At 46.4% G+C, this 17,353-nt stretch overlaps 1 protein-coding gene across 5 annotated transcripts in view; it reads left to right on the forward strand.

The window, feature by feature from the left end:
• The window catches only part of ppfia4 (PTPRF interacting protein alpha 4), a 289,705-nt gene that overhangs the window by 261,512 nt on the left and 10,840 nt on the right, over nt 1-17,353 (forward strand). For 3 of the 5 annotated variants that reach the window (XM_034166935.1, XM_034166936.1, XM_034166939.1), the window contains exons 23-27: nt 115-177; nt 514-540; nt 2,001-2,176; nt 2,337-2,434; nt 9,513-9,688. In XM_034166935.1, the coding sequence (XP_034022826.1) occupies nt 115-177; nt 514-540; nt 2,001-2,176; nt 2,337-2,434; nt 9,513-9,688 (540 nt within the window). Of the gene's footprint in view, nt 1-114; nt 178-513; nt 541-1,982; nt 2,177-2,336; nt 2,435-9,512; nt 9,689-17,353 lie in introns of those variants that run through there. The other 2 variants (XM_034166937.1, XM_034166938.1) reach the window with 2 other exon arrangements.

Below are 17,353 nucleotides of genomic sequence, written 5' to 3' on the forward strand. Positions count from 1 at the left end.
GGGGGTTGGGGGGGGTGTCTTCTGTGTGGACATGCACACATTGTTGAATGTGTGCTGTTTGTGTTTATGTGCGTTTTGCGTGTGTATCCGGGTGTGTTCTCGTCTTCTGAGCAGTCCTCCGGCAATGTGTGGGTGACTCATGAAGAGATGGAGAACCTGGCTTCTTCTACTAAAGCGGTTAGTACCATCTGGGTGCTCCTCCCCACCAGACACTTTGTCACACTCACACTGTCCCCACCGCGACACACATATGTCCACTCCTGGAAGACCACCTTCAGAGAGTCACTACATCATATACCCCGCCAAATAATTTGTGCTTGTGATGGTACCTGTATGTGAGTGTCCAATGTAACCTGTGCTCACCTGGTCTGTGAAGTCCTTGTTAGCTGCAGATAACATGTAGTTATAACTGATGTGATTAGATGAAGAGTCAAAACTAACAGAATTGTTGTGTGTTGGGTGAGTTCCTTGCTGTCTAACCATGTGTGTCGTCTCTAACATGCTGCCGCTCAGGAGAATGAGGAAGGCAGCTGGGCACAGGTAAGGCTTAGTGTCACACAGCTCAGCCTGCACTCACATTCTTCTTTAGCACAGATCCAAAAGAAGGCAGTCACATTCCCCTGTGGTATAGAGGAGATGGGGAAATTTGGCAGGAATATAGTGCCTAACGAGGTCACGTCACACAAAATTGTTTGTAATCAAGCTTTTCAAACTGATGATCATTGGGGTTTCATGTCAAATATCCCCAAAGTCTCACAATTGTGTGCATGTTTATTTGTATACTTCCACGTCAGAACCAAAATTAAGGCCTGGAATAGTTTGTTTTTTGGGGCTTTCACACCTACCCTGCTTGGTTTGGACTTTTGCACACTTTATTTTGGTTCATGAGGTGTGAGGTTGTATGTGCTGCTGCTGTGCATCACCACATCTGCAGAAGTACCTTGGGTCCTGATTAGCCACAGCTACTTGGTGATTTGCAGTTGACTGGTGGATCAGGCACCAGAACCCTGACACTGGATATATCTAACATCTTGGCTGGAGGATCAGCCTCATATAGTTGGTAGATCCATACCATATAGGTGATTTTTGGACTGGGAAAAAAGATCCAGATCAAATTACTCCATGGTTCTGTTTGATTACAGTATGAAATCATTTTTATGCCCCCATTCAATGAGGTTACCCATTGTGGAGCATTGTGTTTTCCTCCCATATGGACATCTGTCCGTCTGTTCATCCTTCCATCTGTAAACTTGTCATTTCCAACAAAAACTAAAGAATACCTTGTCTGATTGAAACTATTTTGGTGGTGTACTGAGGGATGCTGGAGGAAAGTTCCTTTTGAAAATGGTCATCATCTGTTATCCAGTATGGCCACTACAGATGCCATCTTGATTTTTGTTTCCACACAGTAACTAAAGAACATGTCTCGGTGGTGAATTGTTAAAGGTTCCTTTTGAAAATGGGGGTTGTCTGTCATCCAGTATGGCTGCTACTGACGGCAACGTGATTTTCGTTTCTGCGTAATAACTAAAGAATGTCTTGTCTGATTGAAACCGTCTTCTGTGGTGTATTGGGAAAGGTATCCTTTTGAAAGTAGGGGTCAATACACCACATGCCAATTGTAAAGCAGTCTTTTAGTATTCAAACAGATCATATACCATCTTTATAGCACTAGTCTTCTGCTATAGAAATACTTTCCCAACTTCACTGTCAATTCTACTATTAATCCTTATACCAGTTTAACATAAGAGCAGGACCATATGTCACACTTTGTATTGCTCTTGTTGGGGATGATTTAGATGTTTTGACCAACTGCAGGAAATTTTAGCAAATTGGGTTATTGTCCCTCTTGTTATTGGTGTTTTAAAACTTAAAAAAGTAAAATACATTTATGTTATTCCATTTCAGTAGGTTTTTTGGGCAATAAAGCATGTTGGCCCATTGTGCAAAAGTCACCTTTCTCTTTACACTACTCACATCAGTAAGTTCTCTCCCTGCAGACTCTGGCATATGGAGACATGAATCACGAATGGATAGGAAATGAGTGGTTGCCCAGCCTTGGCCTGCCTCAGTACCGCTCCTATTTCATGGAATGTCTGGTGGACGCACGCATGTTGGACCATCTAACGAAGAAGGACCTGAGGAGCCACCTAAAGATGGTGGACAGCTTTCACAGGTCGGTGGCTGCAGCACTTACCTGCCGTTTGATCAGCCCTGGCTTTCATCTGCTAGCTCCATAGATTACCAATCGAGATGAGAAGGCTAATGATGTGCGTGTTTGTACTCCTCTCTGTGTGTGGGCTTGTTACACTGAAGTGTTTGTTCATGTGTACCAGGGCGAGTCTGCAGTACGGGATCATGTGCTTGAAGAGACTCAATTATGACAGGAAAGACCTGGACCGCCGGAGAGAGGACAGCCAGCATGACATGAAAGGTAAACGTCACACATACATACAGTGGCGAAATAGACCAAAAGAAATACACCAATGTCCACACAACAGTTCAGTTGAGCACAGATTCAGCAGTAATTAGATCCACCAGAAAGTCTCACGTATGATTCAGTTTGGTCAGCTTTGATTCTTTTAAACGTCATGCTTTTGAAATTGACATTTGTAAATTATTAGTGTTCAGGAATATGATATGATATATGATATGATATGATATGATATGATATATATATATATATATATATATATATATATATATATATATATATATATATATATATATATATATATATATATATATATATATATATATATATATATGAAAAATTCAACAGTTGTTGAATTGCAAATCTGATCTTAACATTGTAAAGCATTCGGTGGCTTGAGTCTGTGACACAAAAATATATCTGGTGTTGTCCTTCAAAATTGGCAAAATTAGCATGTTTGTCAGCAATACCTTGGAGCCAAGTTAAAATAGATTCTATCAACAAAAAGCAAAAGTCAATAAAAAGATTTTGGGAGCTTTAAACCAGTGTGAAGATTTTCCCTATTTTTTCTGCGCACAACTACCATTTTACTACCATGGTAGAGTGGCCAGACGGAAGCCACTCCTTAGTAAAAGGCGCATGGCAGCCCACCTGGAGTTTGCCAAAAGCCACCTGAAGGACTCTCAGACCATGAGATTTTAACTATTAGAGAAAAAATTACTCATAACCATCCCAAAGACGTATCGTTATCTTTGGCTGCTTTCAGTGATGCCGGTATTTGGTTAGACTCTTTCTCTCCGATTGTTCTGTCTGAGTTATTTTCATTAGTTACTTCATCCAAACCATCAACATGTTTATTAGACCCCATTCCTACCAGGCTGCTCAAGGAAGCCCTACCATTATTTAATGCTTCGATCTTAAATATGATCAATCTATCTTTGTTAGTTGGCTATGTACCACAGGCTTTTAAGGTGGCAGTAATTAAACCATTACTTAAAAAGCCATCACTTGACCCAGCTATCTTAACTAATTATAGGCCAATCTCCAACCTTCCTTTTCTCTCAAAAATTCTTGAAAGGGTAGTTGTAAAACAGCTAACTGATCATCTGCAGAGGAATGGTCTATTTGAAGAGTTTCAGTCAGGTTTTAGAATTCATCATAGTACAGAAACAGCATTAGTGAAGGTTACAAATGATCTTCTTATGGCCTCGGACAGTGGACTCATCTCTGTGCTTGTTCTGTTAGACCTCAGTGCTGCTTTTGATACTGTTGACCATAAAATTTTATTACAGAGATTAGAGCATGCCATAGGTATTAAAGGCACTGCGCTGCGGTGGTTTGAATCATATTTGTCTAATAGATTACAATTTGTTCATGTAAATGGGGAATCTTCTTCACAGACCAAAGTTAATTATGGAGTTCCACAAGGTTCTGTGCTAGGACCAATTTTATTCACTTTATATATGCTTCCCTTAGGCAGTATTATTAGACGGTATTGCTTAAATTTTCATTGTTACGCAGATGATACCCAGCTTTATCTATCCATGAAGCCAGAGGACACACACCAATTAGCTAAACTGCAGGATTGTCTTACAGACATAAAGACATGGATGACCTCTAATTTCCTGCTTTTAAACTCAGATAAAACTGAAGTTATTGTTCTTGGCCCCACAAATCTTAGAAACATGGTGTCTAACCAGATCCTTACTCTGGATGGCATTACCCTGACCTCTAGTAATACTGTGAGAAATCTTGGAGTCATTTTTGATCAGGATATGTCATTCAAAGCGCATATTAAACAAATATGTAGGACTGCTTTTTTGCATTTACGCAATATCTCTAAAATCAGAAAGGTCTTGTCTCAGAGTGATGCTGAAAAACTAATTCATGCATTTATTTCCTCTAGGCTGGACTATTGTAATTCATTATTATCAGGTTGTCCTAAAAGTTCCCTAAAAAGCCTTCAGTTAATTCAAAATGCTGCAGCTAGAGTGCTGACGGGGACTAGAAGGAGAGAGCATATCTCACCCATATTGGCCTCTCTTCATTGGCTTCCTGTTAATTCTAGAATAGAATTTAAAATTCTTCTTCTTACTTATAAGGTTTTGAATAATCAGGTCCCATCTTATCTTAGGGACCTCGTAGTACCATATCACCCCAATAGAGCGCTTCGCTCTCAGACTGCAGGCTTACTTGTAGTTCCTAGGGTTTGTAAGAGTAGAATGGGAGGCAGAGCTTTCAGCTTTCAGGCTCCTCTCCTGTGGAACCAGCTCCCAATTCAGATCAGGGAGACAGACACCCTCTCTACTTTTAAGATTAGGCTTAAAACTTTCCTTTTTGCTAAAGCTTATAGTTAGGGCTGGATCAGGTGACCCTGAACCATCCCTTAGTTATGCTGCTATAGACGTAGACTGCTGGGGGGTTCCCATGATGCACTGTTTCTTTCTCTTTTTGCTCTGTATGCACCACTCTGCATTTAATCATTAGTGATCGATCTCTGCTCCCCTCCACAGCATGTCTTTTTCCTGGTTCTCTCCCTCAGCCCCAACCAGTCCCAGCAGAAGACTGCCCCTCCCTGAGCCTGGTTCTGCTGGAGGTTTCTTCCTGTTAAAAGGGAGTTTTTCCTTCCCACTGTAGCCAAGTGCTTGCTCACAGGGGGTTGTTTTGACCGTTGGGGTTTTACATCATTATTGTATGGCCTTGCCTTACAATATAAAGCGCCTTGGGGCAACTGTTTGTTGTGATTTGGCGCTATATAAAAAAAAAATTGATTGATTGATTGATGAGTAACAAAATTCTCTGGTCTGATGAGACAAAGATTTAACTCTTTGGCGTGAATGCCAGGCATCATGTTTGGTGGAATCGAGGCACCATCCCTAAAGTGAAGCATGGTGGTGGCAGCATCATGCTGTTGGGATGGCTTTCAGTGGGAGGAACTGGGAGACTATTCAAGATTGAGGGAAAGATGAATGCAGCAATGTACAGAGACATCCTGGATGAAAACCTGCTCCAGAGCGCTCTTGACCTCAGACTGGGGTGACGGTTAATCTTTCAGTAGAACAATGACCCTAAGCACACAGCCAAGATATCAAAGGAGTGGCTACAGGACAACTCTGTGAATGTCCTTGAGTGGCCCAGCCAGAGCCCAGACCTGAATCCGATTGAACATCTCTGGAGTAGGCATGTGAATCTCATCACTGACAACGATTCGATACACACCTCTATACATGACGATACTGACGATACGATGCAATACGATTCACCCCTGTAACTGATTCAATGCGATTTGATATGTATTTGATGGCCTTGCTGACCTGCCACTGGAAGCGAAGCAGAGAACCAGCGAACAGCAGGTCGAAGCGCTGCTTCATTGCTTCACTACCTCTAACCTTAGTGACATGAAATTTGGGGTTCCACAGGGGTCTGTCTTAGGCCCCCTGCTTTTCTCCCTTTATATAGCACCCCTTGGGCACATATTGCGGCGTTTTGGGATTACCTTTCACTGTTATGCAGATGATACTCAGTTATACATGCCGATAACTGCTGGTAATCTCGTTCACATAAAATCCTTAGAAGATTGCCTTGCAGCAGTGAGAAGATGAATGTCTAGAAACTTCCTACTTTTAAACTCTGATGAGACTGAAATGATGGTTCTTGGTCCAGTGAGACATCGGCATCAATTTGACCAGTTAACGCTCAGCTTTGGCTTGTGTGTCATACATCACACTGACAAAGTGAGGAACCTTGGGGTAATTTTTGATCCTTCGTTGTCCTTTGGCCTCCACATTAGAAATATTACTAGGACTGCTTTCTTCCACCTGTGAAATATAGTGAAGATTCGTCCCATCTTGTCTCTGGCTGATGCTGAGACCCTGATCCATGCATTTATCTCTTCTAGATTGGACTACTGCAATGTTCTATTTTCTGGTTTACCGCAATCTAGCATTAGGGATCTCCAATTGGTTCAAAATGCTGCAGCCAGACTTTTGACACAAAGCAGAAAGTTCGATCACATTACACCCATTTTGGAATCTCTTCACTGGCTTCCTGTCCCAGTGAGATCAGATTTTAAGGTTCTGCTACTAACCTATAAAATTATTCATGGACTGGCACCTCCCTACCTAGCTGACCTAATTAAACCTTACGTACCGGCCCGGACTTTACGTTCTCAGGGTGCAGGACTACTTTGTGTCCCTAAGGTAAGAAGTCTACGGGTCACAGAGCTTTCTCTTATCGTGCCCCTGTTCTGTGGAATGATCTCCCTGTGTCAATAAAACAGTCAGATTCTGGGGAGATTTTCAAGTCCAGATTTAAGACGCACTTATTTTCCCTTTCACATGGCTAGCATACTGGTACAGTTTTGTTTTACGCTTTTTACTCTTTTAATTTATTTATTAGTAATTGGAGCAGGCTGCGGCCTCAACTTTACCTAAATTCTGGGTCTTTTAGTGAAGTTTAGGGCTAGTGGCCGGCGATCACCTTAGTACTTTTCTTGTTGTTTAATGCTGGCAAATTATACAGTATTTTTTGTCTTTCTGATGCCTGATTCTGTTTTTTCTCTCTGTTTAAGGTGCAGCTCCATCCAGAGATGGGAGTTGTGTTCGTGTTGGCGATCCTCCTGTCCTGTGCGCCAATAGCATTTCTTGTATATTCGTCCATGAATTGCTCTGTGAATTGTTCTGTAATTTATGTTTGTAGCATGGCCCAAGCAGAGGGTCACCCCTTTGAGTCTGGTCTGCTTGAGGTTTCTTCCTCAGAGGGAGTTTTTCCTTATCACTGTTGCTCTGGGGGTTGGTAACGTTAGACCTTACCTGTGTGAAGCGCTTTGAGGCAACTCTGTTGTGATTTGGCGCTATATAAATGAAAATAAATTGAAATTGAAATTGAAATTTAAGATTCAAACAGATCAGCTGCAGTCTGCAATCAATGTAGAGAAATGCTAATTTCCTGATAAACATCCTCAAAACAACAGCCGCTCCGGTGTCCCAAACTGAAGGAGCGATAAGGGAATCGTTAAGCAAAAAGGCTATTGATGTCATCATTGGCTGGTAAGGTTAGACCTTACTTGTGTGAAGCGCCTTGAGGCAACTTTGTTGTGATTTGGTGCTATATAAATGAAAATAAATTGCACACTGACTGAAGCGATGCACTCGCATCACCCATGTTTGTATCTAGATACTGATTAGTATCGATTAAACTCCACATGCCTACTCTGGAGAGATCTAAAGATGGCTGTGAACCGATGCTCCCCATCTAACCTGATGGAGCTTGAGATGTGCTGCAAAGGCGAATGGACAAAACTCATGTTGTAATTACGGTGTGTTGTGAGTAGAATTTTGAGGGAAAAGATAAATGTACTCCATTTTGGAATAAAGCTGTAATATAACAAAATGTGGAAAAAGTGAAGTGCTGTGAATACTTTCCAGATGCAATGTAAGTACAGAGGTGCAGTATAACATCTGCAGACCCTATATTTCTTTTCAGTGAAGTCCTCGTGCCATCATTCATACAGTTCCAACTTATACTGTTTCAGATATTAGTAAATAAAAACATATAATATTACCTGTTGAGTCATTTCAACTGGATACATCGTCATAGCCTGCTGAAAACTGTTGTCTGCATAAGACGCCCTTGTTTTGGAAGACGATGTCTGGAAATAGTTGTGCATAAACGCAGTGTTTTTAAAGAAATCCATTGATGTTTGTCTGCTCCAGGTGCGTTTCTCAGACTCAGCCAGAGGACGCTGGCGCTTTGTCCCACCACCAACAACAAAAAATAACTTATTTTAACAGCTGAAAGTCCTTATTGCAATTATTTTTATCAGGGTCACAGCACGCCATTTATTCACAATCCACCAAGACAAGAAAAAAAAAGTATAGTCAATTACACTGTCAACAACAACATGTCATTCATTATGAGCAGCAGAGCTTAGGCAGATATCATTGTTTCAGAAACGTTAAATATTGCTTTGTCCTTCATACTTGTTTTGTCCATATGAAGACATGAAGGTGGCATTCTCAGATTTATCCACTCTGGGACCCATTTTGAGAAAGTATTGTTTTCAGCCACCACAAATGCTGATATGACTGAACCCATCTCTGTGTGGACAGGGCCTCGGTCAGTCATGGGACATTTTACTTGTGAGCGAGACTACTTCACTTGTACTCACTTGATTGTTACCAATCTTGGTATTTGTGTTAGGCATGGTGACCCCAAGGAACCTATTGTTTTTGAGGTCAAAAGGCCAAAGACTAAAGTCATTGAAATGTACTTTGTAAAAGCCTTCTGCCAAAAAAGTGTCACTTGTTCATGGTAAAGTTATCATCTTTTGTCCAGGGCATTGTGTGTTAGTGCAGAGTATGTACTTGTTTTGTTTTTACCCCATCAAAAACCTGTTCATTTTGTACTTCTCACTGTTGTGTCTGAATGAAGTGCTGCTATCCTCACAGACGGGAGATGACTAGTGTTTGTTTCAGTGCACGAGTATCAGATTCATTTACGTTTTACTGAAGTTAAGGGGAGCAATACAGAGAGCGATGAAATCAGCTTTCACACCCTAAATATATACACACACAAATATACAACATAACGCATCCTGTCTCATCAGGCCATCTAGTGGACTCGCTCTATAGTGTCACGTTGGCTGCAGACAGCTGCACCTCAGACTGTTAAGAAGCTAAATGAAGGAAGGCAAAGTTTGTGTTTCCAAAGCACCACATACTGAGAGTGCCACACATAATCACACACAAACACACACGCACATTCAGATTGAGCCAGCGCTCCCGACCTCATGACCTTGAGTTCTGCACATGAACTTGGCTCAGCTGTTGTGTCAAATCAGAATCCTGCCCTGATTACACACAGCTCCGCCTGTTCTGAGTTGGAAAGTGGGCTGACAGCTGTCCTCTAAATGAACAAAGGGAGCGTGGCGGCCAGTTAACACTGCGACATGCACATTATCTCTTTATTTCTCTCTCGCGTGCACAACTTCAAGCTCCCTGCTCCTGTTTTCTGGTGATACTCTGACATCTATGTGTCCCACAGTTCCACATGTGTGAGGTTCTCTGCTTTGCTTCAGATGTGCTGGTGTGGACCAATGAGCAGGTGATCCACTGGGTGCAGTCCATTGGCCTGCGGGAGTACAGCGGAAACCTGTTGGAGAGCGGCGTTCACGGAGCGCTTGTTGCACTGGATGAGACCTTCGACTACAGCAGCTTAGCACTCATCCTGCAGATCCCCATGCAGAACACACAGGTGCTCATAGAGGAACACATGCAGTCAAGTCCATAAGTATTTAGACAGTGACACAATTTTTGTTATTTTTGCCCTTGTGCCACGGGGTGTTGGAGATTTTCCCAGCAGTCACTGGGCGAGAGCGGGATACAATGTGTTTTAGACTACATTTACATTAATTGTTAAAAAATTATGAACAATATGCTAAATCTGTTTGGAGATCCAGAGTGGCCATGCAAATAAAACACTAGTGAAGGAAGCCAGCAAGACAGACAACTCTGAAGAGGTTATAGGTTTCTGTGGTTGTCACAAGAAATTGGCAATAGACTGACTTTTCTCTGTTGCATCTCCAGTTATGTTTTCCAAGGGAAGTGGAACAGAGAAGGATTTTCTGAAAAAGATGTAAAATTTCAGCTACAGTTTGCCAGAAGGCACATGGGCGACACATGCCTAGATCTGATCTGTGTTCTTGTTAAAATCCATCTATTTTCTATTCCACCATGAAAATGTGACTGGTGGTGCAACAGACCAAAACTTGCACTGTCACATTTTCTCCAATCACAGCCTTAGGGCCCTGTCACACTGGCGTTTAGGAGGATTTGTGTATGGATGCGCACAAAATTGGCCCATATTCGCCAAACATCCACAATATCCGTGTAACATGCCTGTATGAGTCGGCCGTCATCCGAACACGTCCGTCATCATCTGCAGAGGCACGCATGTCCGCAGCCAGGATTTTTGAGTAGCTCAAAAATGTGGATGCGGATGACATCCGCCTTACATACTCCATATATACTCAATTCATACACAATACATACTCACTCTATGCGCTCTATATCTGCTGTTAACCGCTGATATCCGCAACTGACGGGGATTTGGGCTTGACAGCGGACTGGGACAGTGTGTAAAACAGATATATTGCGTGCCCATCATGACCACATCACAAACTAAAATATGTTGTAGAGAATGCATACAAATTGGCCACGAATAAAGCGTTTTTATTACATCTGCTTTGCAGCTGATTTGCGGACAATCTGTGAATGCATAACAAACATGTCACGTAAACCCAAAGTACTATATGTGGCAGAAAGCGACATACCTGCCAGTCAGTTCCGGTCCGGCTGTGTAGATCCACAAAGACGTAGCTGCTGCAATCCAGGACTTTTATTTAACACCAACAAAAGTTGCTGTTTAGCCACAACTCACGCTGAAGTCTGTTTTCTTTGACACTCTCAAAACAAAAAAAAAAAACACCGTCTCACACCCCGAGCGGCTTCCCCCCTCCCGCTCCCCAAACTCATGAACAGTTAACCCTCGCATGGCAACATGAACAAACTCTGTGATCAACTTGTCCAAGTCCAGCACTTGCTCCAGAGGCTGTGTTGTTGGTGTGAATAGTGATGCCAAAAGGAGCGAGTGCGCTTATTTTATGACTGCAATGCAGATGCCGTGCACGCGCAACACGTGCGTGATGCATTCATAATACACCTGTAATACTGCTGAGATAATCTCAATGTGTCGGATCAGTTTTCTCACTACATGCTTTATAGAACCGTGATTGTTCATCATATAGTCGCTATATATTATTAATATATCCGTAATTCATACTGGGACATTTGTCATTTTTGGCCATTTTTGTTGTGGACGACAACGAACGTCCGCAGTTTGTATACTCAATTCATGCGCAATTAATCCTCTCCCCAGTGGGACAGGGTCCTTAGAGGCATATAACTCTTTCAGAACTGTCTTTGTGTCTTGGTGGCTTACCTCACTAGCCTCTTTCTTGCGCCGTCACTTAGGTTCTGAGAGCAACCTACTCCATTAATATTTACCATATAGTACCATACTGTTTTGTATTTTTTTTTTCTTTATTGATTGATGTAAGAACAGGCCTATTCTTACATACATAACTACCCTCAGATGTGGTTATAAATTACGTTGTAATAACACAAATTGCATAATTAATTGTGGGTAACAGAATAATGTTTTTAAGTAAAGATTTAAAAGATTCAACAGAGTTTGATTCTGTGGGCCACATTCCCATATAGAACTAGCATGAGATTAAGAAACCTTGATAGCCTGCTGACTTCTTTTTCACCAATTGAGACAAGCCTGAAACCTGAGAACAAAAGGGATGGTGAGCTACATGAAGTTCCACAAGTTCAGAGATGACAGGGCACCATACAATTCAGTATTTTATGTTAATCTCAAAACCTTGAATTATGACCTCAGGGAGTCAGTAAACTGAGACTAATATTGGGGTGATGTGATCACATTTCTTTTAAAAATTACCATAATGAGTTCTGGATGAACAAAACATATTGGTGAATCTATCAGCCACAGATGAAACAGGCTGAAACTTTGCAGTAAAAGTGAAAATAGACATTTCTGTAACATGCAAATCAAAGGGAAATTAAAGTACGTTAAATCTGTGTGGAGCAGGACATTCTCAAAAACTGACATTAAGACTACTCACAGACACCCATGACAATGCTGAAGGAGTTACATGCTTCAGTGGCTTTGATTGGAGAAACTATGTGTTCAACATGTTGTTGCGTCAACAGCCACAGATTTGTAGTGGAGTAGCTCAGAGAAAATCATACAAGATTGAAGCCTAAGCAAGCGTCTCCCATGTTTTGTTTTTTTATTTTTTTGGCAAACACAATCCTAGGTTTAGTCAGATTAGTTAGTTTAGATTAGGGATAAACCGATAATCGGCTCGGCCGATTATTGGCTATCGACCATGCCAATTATCGGCATTGGTCGATAATCGGCCGGGGCGCTAAGGCGATTATCGAACCCTGGCCGATTATTGGTCAATCCCTAGAGAGCACCCAGAGGGATTATCAGCCAATGTCAATTATTGGCCCAACCGAATTATCGGCCTATCTCTACGGAGCACCCTGAGGGATTATCGACCAATGCAAATTATCGACACATCCGATTATCGTCTAACTGTTGTGTGGGCCGCTGAAGAGGAGGTACTGCTGGCCCACCACCACCAGAGGGTGCCCTGCCTGGAGTGCGGGCTCCAGGCACCAGAGGGCGCCGCCGCCCCACAGGAGCAGCCTCGGTAACAGCTGTCACCCATCACCTGAGACAGCTGACGGCAATCATCAGTGGGGTATATCAGCAGGACGGCATCTCCACCTCATCGCCGAGATATCGTTCTTACCGGAGAGGTAACGTATTGACGCTAACAGAGTGTATCTTTTTGGATTGAGCTAGGTATTTGGATTACTGTTCCAACGAGAGGTGGAGGTAACTTTCCTGCTGTTCGGAGTCCTGGGTGCAAACGCGCCCCCATCTGACTGTACTTTGTTTCCTCGCCAGCAGTACCAGGTCCGACACGCGGAGGCAGTGGCCACCTGGGAGTTCGGGACTTGGCGGCTCCAGTATTCCCGGGGTCCTGTGGCGGAGGAAGCCGTGTGGTACCGGTCTTACCTTGGAGAGGCGTCTCCTATCTTCGAGCCTGCCCACACAACACTTTTGTGAATTGACTGTTGTCCATTTCTGTGATTGGTTGTATTCGTTGTGCACATTCACAACAGTAAAGCGTTGTTATTTGACTTACTCCATTGTCCGTTCATTTGCGCCCCCTGTTGTGGGTCTGTGTTCCTACACTTTCCCAACAGGATATCTCGGCCAGCGTCATGGATCCCGAGGGGCGTCAACCGGCTGTTGAACGGCCAATGGAAGAACAAGGCGCACAGGCGTCCGCAGGAGGGGTAATCGGTGAGTTGCAGCGGATCCTCACCGCTTTCACGACTCGGTTAGATTTAATGACCGAGCAGAACGTCCTCCTGAACCGCAGGGTGGAGGCTCTCGCCGCGCAGGTGGAAGCACGCCCTCCGGGCGCCGCTGCGGCTCTCCCTCCCGTAGACCCTGTGCGTAACAACGACGTTCCACTGGTTGTCCAACGACCCCTCCCACCTTCCCCTGAAGCATACATAAGCCCCCCAGAGCCGTACGGAGGCTGTGTGGAGACGTGCGCGGATTTCCTTATGCAGTGTTCGCTCGTCTTCGCACAGCGTCCCGTCATGTACGCGACCGACGCTAGCAAAGTAGCTTATGTGATAAATCTGCTTCGTGGTGAGGCACGCGCTTGGGCTACAGCGCTCTGGGAGCAAAGTTCACGGCTCCTTCTGACATATGATGGGTTTGTGAGGGAGCTCAGAACGGTGTTCGATCACCCTAATAGAGGAGAGACCGCTTCAGCCGTGCTGCTGTCAATGAGACAAGGGCGCCGGAGCGCAGCTGCCTATGCAGTCGACTTCCGCATCGCGGCTGCGAGGTCCGGCTGGAATAGCACTGCCCTCCGCGCCGCCTTCGTAAACGGACTGTCGTTGGTCCTCAAGGAGCACCTGGTGGCGAAGGACGAACCGCGGGATTTAGATGGGCTTATCGATCTTGTCATACGATTAGACAATCGGTTAAATGAGCGCCGTCAGGAACGAGACGAAGGGCATGGCCAGGCACGCGTCGTCCCTCTCCCTTCCGGTTCCGACCGCGTTCCGCCCTCCCCACGCTCCACGGCCCCTGCGCTCCGTGCGATCACAGCTCCCCCTGCTGATGAAGCTATGGACACGAGTAGGGCAACATTTAGGGCACCGGTCACACAAAGGAGGCTGGCCCGCGGAGCGTGTTTTGTTTGTGGCTCGATTGAGCATCAGGTACGAGACTGCCCCGAGCGGTTAAACACCAACGCCCGCCCCTAGACACTGGGCTAGGGGGGGGCCGAGACGTTCACGTGGGACACACCCACATCGCCACACGACTCCCAGTTACAATCCTTTATGAGGATTTAACCCTGAAGGCCCCAGCACTGGTGGACACGGGCTCAGAAGGGAATTTGCTTGATAGCAAATGGGCCAGGGAGATAGGGTTCCCTCTGGTGGCGCTTACCTCGCCTGTGCAGGTACGGGCACTAGATGGCTCCCTACTCCCTCCAATCACTCACAAGACACCACCAGTAACTCTGGTGGTGTCGGGGAATCACCGGGAGGAGATCGAGTTTTTCGTGACTCCGGCCACCTCCCGTGTGATTTTAGGTTTTCCCTGGATGTTGAAGCACAATCCCCGGATCAATTGGCCGTCCGGGGTAGTGGTTCAGTGGAGCGAGACCTGCCATCGGGTATGTTTAGGTTCCTCGGTTCCTCCCGGTTCCCAGGCCAGGGAGGAGGTCAGAGCCCCGCCCAATCTAGGGACGGTGCCGGTGCAGTACCATGACCTTGCGGAGGTGTTCAGCAAGGATCTGGCACTCACCCTTCCCCCGCACCGCCCGTATGATTGTGCCATTGATTTGGTTCCAGGCGTTGAGTTCCCGTCCAGCAGGCTGTACAACCTCTCACGACCTGAACGCGAATCAATGGAGACCTACATCCGGGACTCTTTGGCTGCCGGGTTGATCCGGAATTCCACCTCCCCGATGGGGGCAGGTTTCTTTTTTGTGGGGAAAAAGGATGGCGGATTACGTCCATGCATTGATTACAGGGGGCTGAACGAAATCACGGTTCGTAACCGATACCCCTTACCCTTGTTGGATTCGGTGTTCACGCCCCTGCATGGAGCCAAGATATTCACCAAGCTTGATCTTAGGAATGCGTATCACCTGGTTCGGATCCGGAAGGGAGACGAGTGGAAGACGGCATTTAACACCCCGTTAGGTCATTTTGAGTACCTGGTCATGCCGTTCGGTCTTACAAATGCTCCCGCGACGTTCCAAGCATTGGTCAATGATGTCTTGCGGGACTTCCTGCACCGATTCGTCTTCGTATATTTAGACGACATACTCATCTTTTCTCCGGATCCTGAGACCCATGTCCGACATGTACGTCAGGTCCTGCAGCGGTTGTTGGAGAACCGGCTGTTTGTGAAGGGCGAGAAGTGTGAGTTTCACCGCACTTCTTTGTCCTTCCTGGGGTTCATCATCTCCCCCAACTCCGTCGCTCCTGATCCGGCCAAGGTTGCAGCGGTGAGAGACTGGCCCCAACCCACAAGCCGTAGGAAGCTGCAACAGTTCCTCGGCTTTGCGAATTTCTACAGGAGGTTCATTAAGGGCTACAGTCAGGTTGTTAGCCCCCTGACAGCCCTGACCTCACCAAAAGTTCCCTTCACCTGGTCGGATCGTTGCGAGGCCGCGTTCAAGGAGTTGAAACGGCGCTTCTCGTCTGCACCCGTTCTGGTGCAGCCCGATCCTAGTCGCCAGTTAGTGGTTGAAGTGGACGCCTCGGACTCAGGGATAGGAGCTGTGCTGTCCCAGAGTGGGAAGACCGATAAGGTCCTTCATCCGTGTGCCTATTTTTCCCGCAGGTTGACCCCGGCTGAACGGAACTATGACGTCGGCAACCGAGAACTCCTTGCGGTGAAAGAGGCTCTTGAGGAGTGGAGACATCTGTTGGAGGGAACGTCCGTGCCATTTACGGTTTTCACTGACCACCGGAACCTGGAATATATCAGGACCGCCAAGCGGCTGAATCCCAGGCAAGCCCGCTGGTCACTGTTCTTCAGCCGTTTTGACTTCCGCATCACCTACCGGCCCGGGACCAAGAACCAGAAGTTGGATGCCTTGTCCCGGGTACACGAAGACGAGGTCAAAACGGGGTTGTCGGATCCACCGGAACCCATCATCCCGGAGTCCACTATCGTGGCCACCCTCACCTGGGACGTAGAGAGAACCGTCCGGGAGGCCCTGGCACGAAGCCCGGACCCCGGGACTGGACCACAGAACAGACTTTACGTCCCACCAGAGGCTAGGGCTGCAGTCCTGGACTTCTGTCACGGCTCTAAGCTCTCCTGTCATCCAGGGGTGCGAAGAACCGTGGCAGTTGTCCGGCAGCGCTTCCGGTGGGCGTCCCTGGAGGCCGACGTCCGGGACTATATCCAGGCCTGTACCACCTGCGCCAGGGGCAAGGCCGACCATCGCAAGGCCCCGGGACTGCTACAGCCGCTGCCCGTGCCTCATCGCCCCTGGTCCCACATCGGCCTGGATTTTGTCACGGGCCTCCCGCCGTCCCAGGGAAACACCGTGATCCTCACGATAGTGGACCGATTCTCCAAGGCGGCCCACTTCGTGGCCCTCCCGAAGCTCCCAATGGCCCAGGAGACAGCGGACCTCCTGGTCCACCATGTCGTCCGCCTGCATGGGATACCATCAGACATTGTCTCCGATCGCGGTCCTCAGTTCTCCTCGCATGTCTGGAGGAGCTTTTGCCGGGAACTGGGGGCCACGGTCAGTCTCTCGTCCGGGTATCACCCCCAGACCAACGGGCAAGCAGAGCGGGCCAATCAAGAACTGGAGCAAACACTGCATTGTGTGACAGCCGCGCACCCGGCGGCCTGGAGTACTCATCTGGCCTGGATCGAGTACGCCCACAACAGTCAAGTGTCATCAGCCACCGGCCTCTCCCCCTTTGAGGTTTGTTTGGGGTATCAGCCCCCGTTGTTCCCGGTGGTTGAGGGAGAGGTCGGTGTGCCCTCGGTCCAGGCCCACCTGCGGAAGTGCCGTCGGGTGTGGCGTGCCGCCCGTTCTGCTTTGTTGAAGGCCCGGATGAGGGCGAAGACCCATGCAGACCGGCGGCGGACCCCGGCCCCTACGTATCGCCCCGGGCAGGAAGTGTGGTTGTCCACAAAGGACATCCCGCTACACGTGGCCTCCCCAAAACTACAGGACAGGTACATAGGACC

The sequence above is a fragment of the Thalassophryne amazonica genome, chromosome 3, assembly GCF_902500255.1.
Source record: "Thalassophryne amazonica chromosome 3, fThaAma1.1, whole genome shotgun sequence".
Lineage (NCBI taxonomy): Eukaryota > Metazoa > Chordata > Actinopteri > Batrachoidiformes > Batrachoididae > Thalassophryne > Thalassophryne amazonica.